The sequence below is a fragment of the Apiospora phragmitis genome, assembly GCF_038363925.1.
Source record: "Apiospora phragmitis strain CBS 135458 chromosome Unknown utg000008l:1.0-3514335.0:1.0-3519231.0, whole genome shotgun sequence".
NCBI classification, from domain to species: domain Eukaryota; kingdom Fungi; phylum Ascomycota; class Sordariomycetes; order Amphisphaeriales; family Apiosporaceae; genus Apiospora; species Apiospora phragmitis.
Window position 1 is genome coordinate 1,019,806 of NW_027117407.1, and position 17,446 is coordinate 1,037,251.

The 17,446-nt window shown below is 52.0% G+C and overlaps 3 protein-coding genes across 3 annotated transcripts; 1 reads left to right on the forward strand and 2 right to left on the reverse strand.

The window, feature by feature from the left end:
* Positions 1–5,384: 5,384 nt before the first annotated feature.
* PG994_008744 (uncharacterized protein) lies at positions 5,385–6,669 on the forward strand (the record flags this gene model as incomplete). The annotated part of the gene is made up of 2 exons (XM_066860153.1): positions 5,385–6,180; positions 6,236–6,669. 2 exons carry the CDS (start codon positions 5,385–5,387, stop codon positions 6,667–6,669), a joined length of 1,230 nt encoding a protein of 409 aa, XP_066713742.1.
* A 6,570-nt stretch (positions 6,670–13,239) lies between these two features.
* Positions 13,240–13,702, reverse strand: PG994_008745 (uncharacterized protein; the record flags this gene model as incomplete). Its single annotated transcript, XM_066860154.1, has 2 exons — positions 13,240–13,483; positions 13,674–13,702. The coding sequence occupies 2 exons, from the start codon at positions 13,700–13,702 to the stop codon at positions 13,240–13,242; spliced, it is 273 nt and encodes a 90-aa protein (XP_066713743.1).
* Positions 13,703–15,644: 1,942 nt separating this feature from the next.
* Positions 15,645–16,859, reverse strand: PG994_008746 (uncharacterized protein; the record flags this gene model as incomplete). Its single annotated transcript, XM_066860155.1, has 3 exons — positions 15,645–16,147; positions 16,200–16,738; positions 16,837–16,859. 3 exons carry the CDS (start codon positions 16,857–16,859, stop codon positions 15,645–15,647), a joined length of 1,065 nt encoding a protein of 354 aa, XP_066713744.1.
* Positions 16,860–17,446: the final 587 nt, after the last annotated feature.

A 17,446-nucleotide genomic window follows, 5' to 3' on the forward strand; every position in this document is an offset into this window, starting at 1 on the left:
CCTTTGTTTGGATGCGGGAGAGTGGCTCTCATGCGTAAAGACGTTTTCTAGAAGACGTCTGACGGCTTAAGGTTGTTAGCAGCAGCCGCTAGAAGCGTACCAAGCTCCAGGGACTTGTTTGATGTTATTGCTGTTCTTAATCCAGTAAGGTTAGCTGGTAATGGCCATCAGCCACGAACATGCAGACTTGATTTGATGATGAAGATGATGCCGTCTTCCTGCTGCCTCTGATGTTTTCACGCTGCTCTTGATTGAACCCCGCAAATATGAGCAACGCATTGCTTCAGCTTGGCGCGTGTTGCATATGTTGTTCACCTTCCAGACAGCTTTGATTGATCATGGGAAGTAATCCTTCCTTTGCATAGACTTCCTTATGTATGGCGCCAAATTCCTTGACATCACAGACTAGTCTTGACTTACTACAAGCTGCGCTTGAACTTGTTGCTAATTTCGGACTCAGGCGAAATTAAGCAAGATCACCCCCCCCCCCGGGCCTAAGTGGAGCCATGCAGCCTCATCGCGGCGATCACCAGGGTGTTGCTCCGGCGAGGCTGAAGGGGTTGCGAAGAAGAGATCCAATCCCCTGGTCAGGCATTTGATGGAAAGGCTGCCATCTCGACAATCAGTTGGGGTAAAAGAAGGCGAGCAACCCGACATAGGCGTCCTCGGGGTTCGAGCCGACAAATGGAATTCTACTTCCCTTACTCGACACACATCCATAACCTCAAGCTTCGAGGCACACGGCATGATTGCTTACCACAAGCTGAAAGCAGGCCCACCATCACAAACCGCAACAAACTTGTACGTATTCGTACATGCACATACATGAAAGCAACCAGTTGGGTTGGTGTGGTGCTTGGAGCATGGGGCGGCGTATCAGATGTAACCACCGAATCTTGATTTATATTGCAAGTCGGCCAACTATTGTCTGATTAGCGGTCGTCTAGTTGCCCTACCTACTGTCCTGCACAAACCGAAGAAGCTAGGAGTTAGTGTGTCATCAAGACTGCTACTCAGCTATGACTTGCATTGCATAGCAGCCGTCTCACCCATCTGTAGGATCTAAGACAGCTTCCGAACCAGTTGTGAAAGCTCCGTCCTAGCTACCGGAATCTGCCCTGAAATTAATCATCCGCTTCGGACCACCTATGGTGTTTTTGGTCAAAGCCTTTTCTTCCTTCCCAGATTCGTTCATCGCCAATCGATCTGATCCCACCGAAAGCGGGGGTCGCGAGTTATTCTATTAATGTCCACACTTCGAATGAACCAAGGACGTCGGCCTGCATCACCTTGTAATACCACTGCATATAGTAGTCCCCACTGCGCATTGCTTGCTGGCCGAGAAAAGTACTTGCTACGTAGATCCCAAGCAGAGGCCACGGTAGTCGGTAGTCGGTAGTACTGTACCTATGTGACGTGCAGGAAACATCCTTAAGACGTATCTCATTATAGGTTACCCGTAAGGTGTAGCAAACAAATCAATGTTGCGCCATATCGAGACGTGGCTGTGTGCGTGCCCACTACCCCTACTACTGGAGCCGAAGACCCTGGACGGACAGATGGCTGGATGGTGGATGGCATGGCCCCCGGCGGACGGGCCTGTGGTTGAGCAAAGTCGCACTTTTTCGGACCGTCCTCGTGATCTTCCCATCTGGAAATGAGAGTCGATACTGCGACGCCGAATATCACTACACTACACGTCGGCAGTGAGTTGTCACGTCGTCGGTGGGTACGCAGGTAAGGGTCGATCGGTCGTGAAGGTACTTGGCCAGCCCCCCCAGACCAGGCCAGGGCTCAGACACACCCTGGTCGCTCATTTTTTGACGACATCTCCTCGTGAAGCCCCTGACAATCGTCCTTCTCCAACGACATGGGTCAAGGGTCGACATCACAAACTCATCAGTCGCAAATGCCGCGTCGCATGCACCAACAAAGTACATCCCTTGGACCGTTCCCGCCTAGCGACTCCAAGGTACCTTTCGGGTTTCTCAGTACTAAAAGCAAAGCCCCAACGTGGAAAATTTTCCCGAACACTGGAAGGGCTAGCTAAGCTGTGTGTCGGATGGAGGGACGCCTCAGGCCGGAACAGCATCGATTGGGCAGCGGTGACTCGGCCAATCTGTATTTTATCGTATTTATCTGGAAGAAGCCGGGATCGGAACTTCGGCCAAGGTTTGATTCCTACTAATCGAGAAGAAAGATGAGGGCTTTTGTGTAGTGTCGGGGCTAAAATGGACTGAACTTACGAGTAGGACGAACGAGCAAGCTTCATCAACCGTGAGGTGAGGGATTCGAAGGTTTGATTTAGACCCTCCTTTTGGTCTCACCGTCTCACTCCTCGGCGACCAATGGTTATGGTTGATTAACCATAAAGGTGACGCACCGCCATAGGAGCTTTCTTGGCTACACATTTTTTAGCCCGTTTCGGTGTTAGGTACGAAGACCATTCGAGATTATCTCCTAGCTAGACCAGAGACGGCATGACTCGTCGTTCTCTTGTTACCATTGATCCCGAGGTGACCGGCTGACTGGACTGGCGGACCATAACGGCAGCAGCCCATAGATTACAGAGGTGGTGAGGGGTGGTGAGGAATGGTGAAGATGTGTTGGATGGATGGATGGCGAAGGAGTTGGAGGACGACCAAGATGGATGGATTGACTGACCTATTTGCTTACCTAGAATCCTGGCAACGTTGTTCTCCAGCTGCCTGGAGTCTGAAGTCCAAGCAAGCTTCCACTCCGCTTGCCTCTCGCCCAAGTCTGCCATACCCAACGGTCTACCGGCCAGTCACAAAACCTTCTTTTTAGTCGATCTGGGGAAGGAGCCAGTGGCAGCGACAGCGACAGGAATAGAAGGCGCAACCAGGATGATTCCTGTCCTGCAAATCTGATCCTCACCTGCGTATCATGGAACTACCATGGTCAACATGAAGCGCCAGGAGATCCAATAGCAACCATCTGCCCTGCCAACGAAACCACCTGGCCAATTGTCTGCTGCCCATGATGCTGTCTCTGCCCTCGTTCTTATTATACCCAAACCGACCATCGCGTGTATAGTCCGTCTTGTTCGCTCTGCACATCGAATCTCGTGATATCATTTTCCTCAGGCTGTTGGGTTTGGAGCCCAAGGTTTTCTTACACACCCAATCTCTTGTTCGATACTGATGTGTATCATCTGCCTTCTCTGTTGCTTATAATAGACATACACTCTCGATCCTGCAAAACTGTTACAATACTCGAATCCGCTGTCTTCAGTCCGCCAGCTGAGCCATGGGCTGTCGACCAATTCATGCTGTCACTTGGGTATCAATGAGTCTTGAAGAGCTCCCTGGCCGCGACCAAGCATTTGTCTAGACTGGAACGTCGGGTGTCAACCTGCCTTTGGGAATGTTTCCCAAGGTGCCGTTCGAAGAAAGATCAACACAATTGCTATCGTTCGGCTATTGGACTTCACTTATCGGTTCCGGACGCCTTTTTCGTCTGATTTGGCAGTCCGCCCAAGAGATTTAGGGTCCGCTTTGCTACGGACTCGCAACCTCTTCCCTGTTCGCTACAGACGCATAACATTATGCTGGCCCTGTAACCGGGATTGGTACAAGCAGATTGCTTTTTCCTCCCAGTTATTCTTGGCTTAGAAAATACGTCAAAAAGAAGCCTCATTGAAGATCTTCTCTCCCCGAGCACACACACAAACACACACACTCACTCTCTCGCTCACACTCTCTCTGCCATACCCACCCCATCCATCCACAAATCTAATTGCACCTGAGGTGTGGGCGTTATACTCTCTACCTACCTACCCCCTGCACCACCACTACACACTACTCGTACCAATACAGCTAAGCAGCACTCCACTGCCTGTGCACACTCTCGAGGAGATCCATCCACTTCACCTCGCTCATTCCGTCACTAATACCAAGTTTGTTTAGCTTCTTCTCAGCTGCATTGTGTACACAAGTCCTATTTCATTCTGTTCGGGGTTCGAAAGGAAAGGGAAAGAATACTTGACTTTGATAGCCCATTTAATCCCCTTTGCCCGTTTCACAAACCACCGAGGTTGCAAGAGGTCATCGTCCTAGCGCCTGGATATTGCAGCATAGTCCCGGGACCTCCAGCCTTTTTGATCCACTCGTTGACCAATAATAAGTCCATTCTGCCACTTCATTCGCTTACGTCTATACCGAATATATATCATGGACGACGCTACCTACGCAGGTACGACTTACTAGACTTATCAAGTGTACCTAGACAGACACCAGGCGGGGAGCACATTATCTGGGAGGCTGAACATTGACCATACTGCACCACCATCCACCTCGAGGCATCTGGTCTCGTTACCTTTAGGCTTCCAACTTTGTCGCCCTCTGTCACTATACTCCGTTGGGCTCGGCTCGACGTAATACGCGTCACAGTCTTCCTGTCTGGACCAGTATTCTTCACAGACCCTCTCTCCGTCGGGCTGGCCAGGTCCTAACTTGAAGGCAGTGGTCTGCCTCGACTACTGGAAGACGCCGTCGTGACGACGACATTGAAAACGCCAACGACGCACGAATCAAATCTGCAAGACGGATAGCAAAGGCTTGGGCTTGTTTGTGAGACCGTGGTGCGGCTTGCGTCTCTGGTCGACGCTACAAGGTGGTTGCTTGTAAGTTTCAAGCACTACATCGCAGCGTCCCGGGATCTACCCAGTTGGATCAGTGACAACCGTTACCAAATCGAGGCCACCATCTCCCCCCACTACTCGACATTCTTTACAGAACCGGGTTCAAAGATCTACGGACGAAGCCAAAATTTGAGCATCGTCACCCCTACATATTATGACCAAGGCGTGATCCGCAACATTCAAACGCCTCTGTGTTTGCGCTGAAGACACTTCCGAATCAAACTCTGAATCTCTATTTGTGTAGTCGGTCGTCCTTGGCCTACTCCAAAGCCGCGTCCTGCTGCCCTTTGCGACAAGCTGTGGGTGTCAGATCTGGACGTAGCCACGTATAGTTCAGTGCCCCAAGCTTATATGCCCGCCCAGCCCCCGGGGCTTCCAAAGTAACACTGTCATCTTGCGACTGGCACTTCTTCGACCTGGCCAACTATTCCTTGTCCCCGCGGCTCATCGACCCAGGAGATCCCGACGAACTGTTTGCGCGGTTCGACACCATCAACTCACCATCCGTTGTACACCACGTCGCCTTCCATCGCCCTCTCACGCCTGGTACCATCGCTCTCTGTACCCCCTTTGTAATCGAAAAAGTAGCTCTACGCGGCCTGGTCGCGTGACCGAACGTTACAGCAAACTGGCCCTACTTTACTCTAATCCCGTCCCATCGCTGGAGGCGCCTCGGCTGGGATCGCAGTCACCGGCGTCTGGCAACCTTAATAACTGTGGCATGGATGACAACGCGCGAAGGAGGAGGCAGAACGAACCGCCCGTCAGTGCCACTTCTAATCCTAGATATCCGGTTCATGATGCCAACGCGCAACGAAGGTCGTACGGTGCCGGCGCAGGCGCGTCAGAGAGGTATCGGCCTGCGCCACTTAACACGTCCCCATCGACGGCTCGAGGCATGGGCGGGACGGCTGCCTACAGCGGTTACTATCAGGAACCGGCTACGGCGTTCGCGACCGCGATGCCACAGAACACAATGCCGTACCAGTCCGAATATGGGCAGGATACACGACAAACACAAAACTTTAACGCATACAATCCCTCTCTGATGTACAACGTCCCGCAAACGAGCGCGCAGAACACCGTTTACGATACGAGTCAACAATTCCCGTCGCGGCAACCTGCAGCTCTGCAGATGATGCCGACGGATGTGGCCGCGTCTTATTTCCCGAGCGAGCCAACCAACACGGGTGCGGCGCCTGCCCTCCAGGCCCAAGCAGCTTCGTCGAGTACTTCGGGAGTATATCAACAAAGCCCGGCGGACCAGCGCGCAATGCTTCACCAATACCCCAGCAGCATTGCGTCAATGAGCGGAATGTCACAGCAAGCTAGCGCGCCAGACCAGGTTATGGAGGAGCAGGAATATTCTAATTCTACAGAAATGGGCGAGGCCTACGAACAGTACCAGACGGCGCTGAAGGAGATTTTTACCAACATCCGCAACGGCGTCTTGGTGTCGGCTAGTGAATCGCTCTTGACTGTTTCCGACTGGTTGCTTTCCAAAGTCGCTGAATTGGGTACGTTTTAAGAGTCCCTTATGTGGCACTTTGCACTCCTGCTAACGCTCTTCAGGGCTAGCTGCCGATAATCCCCAACTGCACTCTGACCGCATCAAGCTCTGGCACGATTTCAACCATGCATGGCTAGCTTTACTACAGAAGCAAAAAGATATGGTTGGCTCAGGCATTCCCCCTCAGAGAGGCCAAACGCTGGTGAGCGAGGAAAGTCTCAAGAAAATGGGCAAAGAAATCGTGCGGCTATGTGATGGGATCGAGCGACATGGCCTTGTCGATTATGAGTACGGTGTCTGGGAAGAACCCATCATCGAGAGTATGTACCTTTCCTACCTACAGGTGGCACCCCTCCCCATCGAGTTGGGAGCCCTGACTGACTTGGAGATAGTTCTTACGGAGTGTCTTGACTTTTACGAGAATGCAGACGGGGCCGGGACGAATAGCACATCCCTTGCGAACGCTTCAGGCTCGAGCCACCACAACTCGAGATAATTGGTTTGCGGATACGGCCGCTACGTCACCAATCCACATACGATGGTTGGATGACGGCTTCATTGATTGACTTTACGTGTATGATACCAGCACTGGCTAGGCGTTGAGTGTTGGACTCGGTAGACTACAACTGTGCCATTTCTGGGTCCTGGTCGGTCTACCATCTGATCAGGGGAGCCGAGCTGTCTTGCTACACCCTTTGTGGATTATATGGGTGGCCACGGAGTAGAAGGATGGGTTTCTGTATATTTTTGGGGTTATTGGGCTTTGGTGAGGCAGCAATTTGCCTCCCAGTCCTCATTTTGGTATCGTGACAGGGGTGTCGCTCTACACGGGGCGTCTTTCTTCGGTTGGGCCTTGATGATTGGCAGGCATAGGCATCAAGGAGGCTGGCGAGCTATCTATCGCCTCCCTGGTCTCTGTTCACGAGTATTGGAGCAGGTGTCCGATATGGGCAGGGGTTGGGGGTCTGCTCGTTGAGAGGGAAACATCTGGTTATGCACGGAGGGATGCCCACTAGGGCATCTCGGTATGAATGAATCAATGGACAGGTCAAAAAGGAATATAGAGGAAAAGAAGACGGTTGCTCTCACGAGCCATTTTGTACAAGCTGGTGGTGTTCAGGCATGGATGGTCTAATGATGGATGGGTGTACGCGTATGGACATGGATTGTATGAACACTCACGCCGCTCAGCTGTACCTGTACATTTTGTTTTAGATGTCTTTTTATTCTTATTTTTGCTGCGTTTTTTCATTTTGGTCGTCTTTCACTTTCCTTTTCTGACGATGATTTGCCGTGACAATTCGGTCTCAGGGTGGCTTGGAGGTGGTCACAGGCAAAGAAAGACTCTCAGGGATGACATACATGTAACCAGTGGCGCTTATTGGGCACGAATCGTGCCTGACAGGCGAGAAAATTTAGAGTGTCGACCCTTAAATCAGTCAAGATCAGCGACATTCAGGCCTGGACCAAAAAGAAAAGAGCCGGGCTCAGCCTCACTGCCACCTTCAACCACCGACAACCAGACTCATTTCATACATGCTACCATTCATGGGACGTTGATTGATAACATCGATCCATTTCTTCGGGGCTTTTCGCATCTTTCTTCTCCCCAAAATGAATCCATTGGGCAGCAATTCACATGTAATGCTGTCACATTGCGCAAGCATCTCGCCCCTCGCTGCCCAGGTCTTCTTTTTTCTCATGTATCTAATTGTGGCGTAGCATTCTTGGGTACCTAGGTGTGGAAGCGTTTTGGTGGTGATATGCGTGGGAGCGCCAACTGGTATACATATGGTCTTTTTCGGCGGTATATGCGCTTTCTGATATTCAAACCCTCCACTGTTCGAGAACGTTCGGCGCGCGGCAATTGAGCCCAACGGGGATCAGAGCAGCGTCAGCATCCGAGCCTGATGAGAAGTGATGCACCTCAAGATGAAGCCACCGACTGTCTATTGCCCGGGACCACCTATTCTACTTATGGTGCACATGGTGTATGCATTTCATTATATTCGGTTCACCTCCACGAATGGATCATTGGCCAGCCTCAATCGCCACAGACCCGGGTTCGGGAAGAAGGCCGCCGCGCAACATGCTGCTGCAGTCAGTCGTGCAGCGCAGCGCAGTGCATACATACTCCTGGGGGGGTTGTTATATTCCAGTAGTATTGGCTGGGCTCTCTGTATTGCACAAATCGCAAACCCTTCCTGGTACGGGATCCTGGCATGGTTGCCCTTTACGGCCAGGGGGTATTCATGATTGGCTGGCAAGGGAGGACCAGCGACCAGGCGGCTGCATGTCGATCTCGGAGCATTTCCATTTGTGGCTCTGGTAGTATTTAGGGTTAGTAGGGCATGTACTGAGGTGCATACATATATGTACATACATATAATGCACGTCGGTTATGGTACATTGCTCACTCGGTCACGCTGCTTGCTGCTGCTGCTGCTGCCGCTGCTGCTTGCACTTGCACTTGTATGTATGCAATGCGACGGACCCGGTCGACTGGATCGGCAGCAAGCCACTCCCCCCCTCATGCATGCTCTAATTACAGACGCTACATAAGTATTTGCTCTTTGGTTGATGTTCGTCCAATCTATGAACCAAGGCGGCTCAATACAGAACGATTCCCTCCCTCCTGGGAATAAAGTAGTTGCTTCTTGGTATTATTGTTCAGCCCAATACCCTGCTATATGCTATACTCTGCTATGCCCCACGCCCTCGCCCTGCCCACTGGCAAAGTGATTGGGGGGACTGGCTGGGGATGGATGGGCCAAGGGGGCGTGCCTTCTGCGGGTTATGACCGGTCAGATTTTTAGACAAACCCCTCTGCTCGCAGATCATTTTGGGGCATGGGGGTTATTGGCTGAGCTCTTCGTTTATTGACAGGGCTAGGACATGGCAATTCTGGTTGATGGGTGGATCAATCACCGCCTCAGTATGGCGGAATGCGGAAATCTGCAATTGAGACTTTGGAGCAGCAGCTGTCAAGGGTTGTCAGAGTACCGGACCTTTGTACACTGGTTGAATCCAGGGACCCTCTCCAACCTTAGACATTGACCTCAGATCAATCCGGGGCGGTTATGAACGTAGCCCTACCATAGTGCGAGGATGAGCCCTGATTCAAATTACAGTACTTGCTACCTACCCGCCCTTCAATAGCTTCCGTACATGACCTAAGTTAGCAATTGATCAATCGGGTTTAAGACCGGGGCGGGCACTACTGAGCTACCCCTGGCTCACTTCTATATCCGGTCGGCATCACTTACTTACTATCTTACCCTGCTCTCTCTCTATCTACCGCACCACTCCGCATCGTTGTCGATCAGTAGCCTCGTCAATTGATCATTCGCATTGGGCAGTTCGTGACGATGGGCCTCGGGTCAAAACGACTGGGCATCAATACTTCTTGGACCATCCGACTCCACCTCATCCATCGTCGATGGTCTCTGCCAAAATTGACTGACTATTATCGCCAGTACCTATATGCATGTGGCCGAATAAGTCTTCAACCCCGTCCCCCATCCAGCTCTTCCAGCTTATCACATCCGATGCCTGCCTGTGTAGCTCTGGTAGGGGTGCGTGCCACTTTCTGGCGGCACCTCCCCGCAGGCTGACCGCATCCCCAGCTAGTTCAGCTTCGCTAGAACGACAGGGCGTTCGTGTTTTCTCTTCGGCAGGTGGCCGGAAGCGCAGCCCCGGAGGATGTTCCCGTCGCTCTGTCTCCTTCGTTTCTTTTTGCTGCAGCCTTGTCATGTAGGTACGTTTGTGTAAACGGAATAGGTAACTGGAAGGACTTACACAGGGTAACCCAGTCCAGCCACTTTTGGAGGGGTCTGACACTGGATGTTACATACATGTACATATACATTGATATACATACCTGCCTCCCGTCACAACTGGAGGGCAGATCCAAGCGCGAGAACGGGCACGAGAGATCTCGCAGCTTGTCAAATCTCGGTGGGCTGCAGCCATCCGAGCAGCCAAGGCAGCCACCCACTTTGTTTGTTTGTGTGGGGGATGTGTTCTCGTCATGATTGGGATTTGACCGCATAGGCCTCGACCTGAGGTTTCCCGGCCGTGGCAGTAACGATGCTTTTGCGCGAAGAAGTAGAAGCAGAAGCAGAAGCAGAGTTTAACGCCACTTTCTCGTATGTAGCTTGATCTATTGAATCAATGGCGTCGTCGTCCCGCATACGGTATATAAATCTATGCTGCGCAACGTCCTACAGAGTTCGCTCGGGCTTGTCCGCCCCTATATAAACCCCCACATATAGGTAGGTGGTAGGTGTGCGTGAGTGGTGGATTTATTCACTTCTCTTGCACGACTTCGGTTTTTTCTTGGCTAATGACTTGACGGACTGCTTTCCGGCACATTGTAACGCACCGCTGGGAAGATTGGCGTACCAGCTGAGGTCTTATTGTCTTGCGTGGGGTTCAACAGTGGTTGGGGGGGGGGGCTGTCTGCTGCGTATTCGACGCTATTGGTCCATTATGGCGTAAACCCATATGGAACATGTCACATATGAGATCTGGAACAGCAGCTGCTACTGGCCGTGCTAAGCAGGTACCCGGTAAGACCAGAGAAACATAATAAAGAGCCCGCACATGTGTGTGTGCCGGACGTTTGGAGGACATTTATGCACGTGACGAGTAGAAAAAATGCTTCGGTCTGCAGCTTCTGGTAGGCAGATGGTTGTTATGCGAAGGGGTGAGATACTCATCTGGTCACTTCGGAATATCTAGAGTAGGGGTATGCGTATAATAATGTATTGCAGTGTAATTCGATGTATTAAGGCCTGCTCGCATTGCCTCGGGTAGTTGTTCATGTGCGATAAACTCCATTCAAGGCAATTTCTCACACGTAGTTGCTTAGAGTTTCGTGGTATTATCGCTTGAAGAGAGGGATCTATATTCTTGTTATGCGTCGAGATAATGAAGGAGCTGAAAGAGCACGTATGGGGGATATTGCGCACCGCTTTTTTTTAAGAGTCATTTGGTAGACATGGGCAATGCGCTCGAGGATAATAGGTAGAATGAAAGACAATAACTAAGAACGTATGCGCAGCCAATCTCTATAGGCAGAAATTGACATCGGGGTGCCAATACCATCCGCAAGCTGCGACCCATCGCTGGATCTTCGGACAATCTATTCAGTCGTCGGACTAGCTATACCATGGAAAATATCAACACTTGGGACTCTCTAAGTTATTTGCTCTCTCCAATTCGTCCACAGATGGTATGTGATGTATGGGACATGGGACTGCGTAACACAATGGCCAGGACCAAACCCCCTTTTTCATCAGTCAAGAAGCCGCCGAGGAAACGATGTCGTCCAACAACACGGCACCCAGTCATGGCCTCATGATCTTCTTGGGGACATCATCAAGTCTTCCTGTGCTTCGCCCCTGCTGGCAAAAACGCGGACAGGACTAGATTTCCGGTCTTTGACCACCACATCCATATGTGATTGTTTTGTGTCATCACCGCTGTAGCGGAAGCCATTGGGCACACCAAGACCGCCGCTGTAGGCTCATTGAGAGCCAGCGATGCAACAACTTCTATACTCAGACTACCGAGGCGATGATTGCCGTCGAGAGGGCGCTGGCCCAACAGGAAAAGGAAAGGGGGAGTGGGAGTGTTGAGTGGTCCATAAGACAGGACCAGCCAGCTGTTTCTGTACCCTTCACTATGCGGCAACCGCCGAGCTTGTAGGTATGATACAACAGTAGCGAGATCACCATACTGTGTATCTCCGATGCCTACTCGGAGTTGATCCCACCCATACATGGCTGGCCACCGTCAGGCAGGCGTTGGGCGGGGCATCATGCTTACGTGAAGCTCCGAGGGCTGCACTTCCTGTTCGAAGATCACTGTTGAGCTTGCCCTGACCCCTTGAGTCCGTACCACCACACTGGCAATCAAGTGGATCTGGGCATCCCCCTTCTCCGATATCAAGGTCCCGCTTCCCCCTTCCCTGAGCATTACCTCCTTGTGCGGTAACTCACCTTAGATGTCACCTTCGTCTCGGTGCTAGGTACGTCAACGCAGGAGCACGTTCACAGCTCGCAGCTAAGGCAGATGGATCAAGAGGCGCCCATTTTGTGACGCACTACTTTGCGCCAGGAAAATCAACAGGGTGTATTTGGATCAACCACACCGGTGGTATTGAAGGAGACACACGACCAACAACACACAAGCTACTTTGAGTGTCAAAGTGTTAGTGGAGTCAGGGAGAGGAGAAGAATGAGGTGAGGTTCCAAACCCAGTTTTTGTATGTGTGCTCTGGCACTCGCAGGTAAGTTCTGGTAGTAAAAAGACACAGCTTGATAATGGAATAACGAGAATACTGACTCGCTTTTATATTGTTCTGATGGTGGGCGGCACGCTGGGCTTCTTGAGCGGCGGTATGGCGACAGTTCTGCTTCGACCTCACAGGCACTTTAGCAAAACTGCAAGGGGCGAGTGCATCATGGATTTGCTCACATGATCGTATAGTACCTGATACATACGTACTAGCGCCCTAGCAAGGGAGAGGAGAGAAAAGCCGAATGGTTATCCACTTGACTTCCAGATGTCATTGGAGGCGTGGGAGTCATCACCCCCCTTTACTCCTACGTCACCAATCAAGTCAACCTGATATACTTGGGCAGCTACAGCTAGTTTCCTAGAGGCTTCCTTCCTGTATTCCGAGAGTTTGAGGGCAAGGAGATATACCTCCACGTTATGTCGCAACTGTGTTGGGCGCCCCAGGCGAGGAGGACTGGACAAGTTCCTCGAGCAATCTGCACACGTACCGAGATCTAGCCAGCCAGCTGACAACCGAACAGAAGCACTGTCTTTAAAGAACGGCACGTGGTTGAAATATTTTGTCATGTTTCTCTCTCCCTCTCTCTCTCTCTCTAGTATCTCCTTAATTGTCCATATCTATCTCCACATGTATCTTTCCATTCCCACATCCAAGACCTTCTTCGTGTACTGAAATACATGCAGATACACACCAGCAGTGATAGATAGTCTCACGATAAATCGACAGGGCCCCTCCTTTCACCCAGCCCCATCAACGCTCCTACTGCCCAGAACGGAGTTTCCGCATGTGCTCGTTAAGTTGCCTCTGCACCCTCATCTCGTCCTCCTGGACGGCCTCGGCCACGGTGCGGGTTTGGCTGTCGGGTAACGCGGCGTTGCGGTTGCCCGCGGTTCGCGGCTCCGTTACGTAGGTCCTCACAGCATGGCTATGAGGCGCGGCAGCGGCGGCGGCGGCGGCAGAAGTAGTAGTAGAAGAAGAAGTGGAATCGGCCGCCGCTGAGGCGCTGTTGTTGGAAAACTTATGCGAGGGCTTCTCATGATGTTTCCTAGACATAAGAAAGGAGTGGTCACGACGTATTAGCTCGGTCTCTATCAACTCCACTCACTTACGGCCCCGTCCAAGCTATGATAGGAGGAGTGGAGGTCACCACCAATAGGAGAAATAGGAGAAGAGGGTCGGTGAGAAGGACTTACCCATCTTGCATCGGACGGCTGCTCGACATGGTCGTGATGAAGGCTTTTGATACGTTTGCACTTGTTTGGTATTGAAGAAGCATAGCCTGACATATAGAACCATCATATTCACTCCCTTGCTGGCACGGCCTGGGAAGCTTTATATAGCCGACAAGAAGATGCGAAGCCACGCCCGCCTATGCCCATGCCCATAATCATGATCAAACACTATACCAACCCGTCCGTCCTATCGCCCGTGCATGCCATCTTGTTTGACCGATAGATGAACTTGACAGGTTGGTAGCACAACGGTCGTCGGGCTCGCCTTCGGCTCGAACTGGAGAGAACCCCCGAGGACCCCTGGTCCGGTTCAGACGGCTCTATTTTGCGACGGGTATGAACACCATCATTGGGAGGTTTCTATCGGGTTATCAGGGGGGCGAGCCCGTTGATGGAGGACGCACACCCCGGTTTCGCGGAAGCGTTCCCCGGTCCACTTGACATTTAAACTTCTTGCATGTGGCTGACGAGTGACAACATTAATCCTGGGTCCATCTACTCGCTCCCGCCCGGGGAATCTAGGGAGCTGCCGAAAAATGTGGTCTCGCATACCGGCTTCACTTCCCCCGCGAGCCGTGAGCCAGGTTGCCGGGTCCCTATCAGGAAGCGGCATTTCCTTTTCAGGAAGGACGTTTGCCAAAAAAGGGAAATGGTGTGAAAGGGGGCGTTATCGTTGTTCCGTGATGATGATGAAATGGCTATAGAGTGCGCGCTGTGACGCCGGTTGGGGCAATCTAATTGTCCAGATTTTGCGAGAGGATTGCCCGCGGCAGCCCGGGGCACGATCCTATAGGTTTGTTTGCCGTTACACAAATGCAACCGGGGAGGCTTGCCCGATGGACGGATGGGCGGCCGTGGCTCAAATCAGCTTGCTCCCTTTCCCTGACCGACACTTGTGTCGGTATGCAGGCATATATTGAGATCGCTGGATGCCTCTGTACAGTAGATTGGCGGGAGGAAAGACGTCCATGGAAGGATGGGGACAGCATGGCAGTGAGCGCATTGGGTAGGTGTTCTTGGGGTCAGCAAAGCGCATACTCGAGCCAATCGGAACCCCAAGGCCGCCAGGTTCAGTCAGGCAACCAGAGAGAGAGCCTTGTGAAACACGACGTCGCTAGTATAGCGAGTAACAACACGCAATTCTTCCGGTGCCCGCCGCGAGTTTTCATTGGTAAACCCATTCTCATCCCATGCATTTCCGCAAGTGGAAAATGCACGTGTCCTGGGCAAATGAAGTTTGTGATGATGCCCCCGGCTTCTGCTTCCGTCAGACACAAAAGGGTGTTCACGCTGTCATATTTCCTGCCCGGGGAAACGAGTCCGGTCTCTACGGCAGGCTCTGGTGAGTCACGGGATATATTACATGCATATCCCTATGCACAGATACCTTCAACACAGCCGCGTGCCGTCACATGAACTGTCGGAAAGAGGCGGTGTTTTCATATGTAGGTAGTATGCCATGATAACAAATCAGCCATCACTTGCTCGCATCAAGAGAGGAAGTCAGTGACAGAACCTTGCCGATGAGATCCGGACACACCACCCAATATACATGACATAGCCGACCATGCTGTACCGTGCTTGGCCTCGAGGAACTGCGGCCTCCCCTCCATGGCGGATATGAAGGGGAAATTGGGCGACGCTATGATCTTGTGAGCTCTATTCATCACGTTCATTTCCCAACGTAACGTCATTCCGTTGGCCGCCACTATGAACAATTCGAAGAGAAATTATGTAGGTCATCTAAATGTCGTATATTGTTACAGATTTTTGCTCCAAAAACAAAGGATACCCCTTACAGGGTTAACATCCGCATCGTACAGTGTACGGCCTCGAACCGGGTTCTAGACGGTGGGCCTAGCTCGTAAAGATGCTTCTTGCTGAATTGCAGTAAGGCGATCTGACAACGCCGTTCTGCCCTTGGGTATAATCTCAAGCTTCCTCTCCACCGCCCGCACTACTTTCCCCGCCGCCACTCTCCTTCGGCTTGATCACCAAGAGAATGATCATGCCAACGATAATTAATACCAGCAACAGAATAATCTTGCGCTTCGTTGTCTTCTTTTGGTACCCGGAAGCGATGACCAGCTCCTTCTCGGCGCCCTTCACATCTGTCGCCATGCGCTCAACGTTGTAGTCGATGCGATCCAACATGGTTCCCTGGTCAATGACCATGTTCTGAAGGTCCCTGAACAGATCAGAGAGCTCTATAATGCCTTGCGCAATGTCTTCTATCTCCCGCTCTCTTTGCAGAATGACCGCATCGTTGCTGTGGAGTTGCCTCTGCTGCATCGTACTTTGCAGTGCCGATTGAGAATATGATCGATCGGCATCTGATTCTAACATGGATGGGTCCGCCGCATAGTTGGAACTAGAAGGAGTCACGGCCTTGTTGGTAGGCAACGTGCTGTCGAGACCGGACATTCCGCGTAGTTCTAAACGAAAATTAGTATAACGAGCGTCGCATGTGACTTCTATAGCCCTTACTCTTGAGATAAGCGCTCTGTCTTTTCCTGAAGCCTGCGCTCGCCTCCTGCACCCGCGTAGCAAGGCTAATCTGGATGTTCTTGGCCATGATCTCCTCGGCCTGGGTCATGTTGCCCTCGCGCACCATCTGTTCGACGCGCTGTATGCAGCGGTGGCAGTCGTGGAAGCCCTTGGTGATGGCCTGCGTCAGCTTCTCGATCTCGCCCTCCTCGGCCTTCTTGGCGTCCTCGTCGTTGAAGCCGGGCAGGACGTGCTTCTGGTGCAGGCGCTCGAGGGTCTGCGACTTGCGCGCGATGTCGGCCAGCAGGTCCGTCACCTCGTCCGAGATGTCGGCCCAGCGCGGCGGCAGCAGGTCCATCTCGATAACGGCGTCGCCATCGTCGTAGTCGGCGCCGGACAGGAGGCCCTGCTGGTCCTCGGAGGCAGACGCCGACGCGGCATTGGCACGGCCGAAGTCGGAAAAGCCGGCACCGCTGGGGCCGGAGTAACGGGTCTTCTTCGCCGGGTGGTGCGCATAGGACTGGCGATAGGAGATGTAGCTTTTTGGGGGCAGTGTCAGTAAGGTAGATCGCAAGGCGATTGGCAAGGCTTCTAGAACCCAATGCAAGGCAGGGATCTGGGGCGTGGTAGATCGTACAGATTGGTGCGGTCTCGCCACATGGCGGACGCCTTATGGGAGAGATGCCCCCGTCAGCTTGCTACGGTTACGAGGCTCTATTAGGGTCCAGATCGATGGTCGTGGTGGGATGAATTGAATAAGTAGTAATGAACGAACAAGGGGGAGGCAGCCGGTGTGGTTGGTCGGAAATTGGTGATAAACTACAGTCAAGAGGCAGAATGGTATGGTATGGTAGTGTACAGTTGTCAGCCTTCTGAAGTTTGATTCCGCCTCGAGTCCCGGCTGGCTGACGTAGCCGCAAGCCGCGAAAGGGAGAGCTGCTGCTGCAATGTGGTATCGACTAGAGCGACAGGGCCCCTGCCGAGTTAAAGAACACCTACCTAATAATATCTGGACCCGTACTCAATCTCAGATCCCTTCAGTATGTATTGATGTACCTTATACGCAGCATGTAGCTAGGTAGGCAGGTCAAGAATTGATGCAGTTCATGAATCAGCTATACTATCATTGACCATTTTACACGTTTCGATACGTCTTTTCGATTCAATTCGTTGAAGTGATTCCGCGACCTCTTGTTTGCACAGGGCAGGCATCAATTGGAGCTCATCATCATGTTGATTGGGTGCAT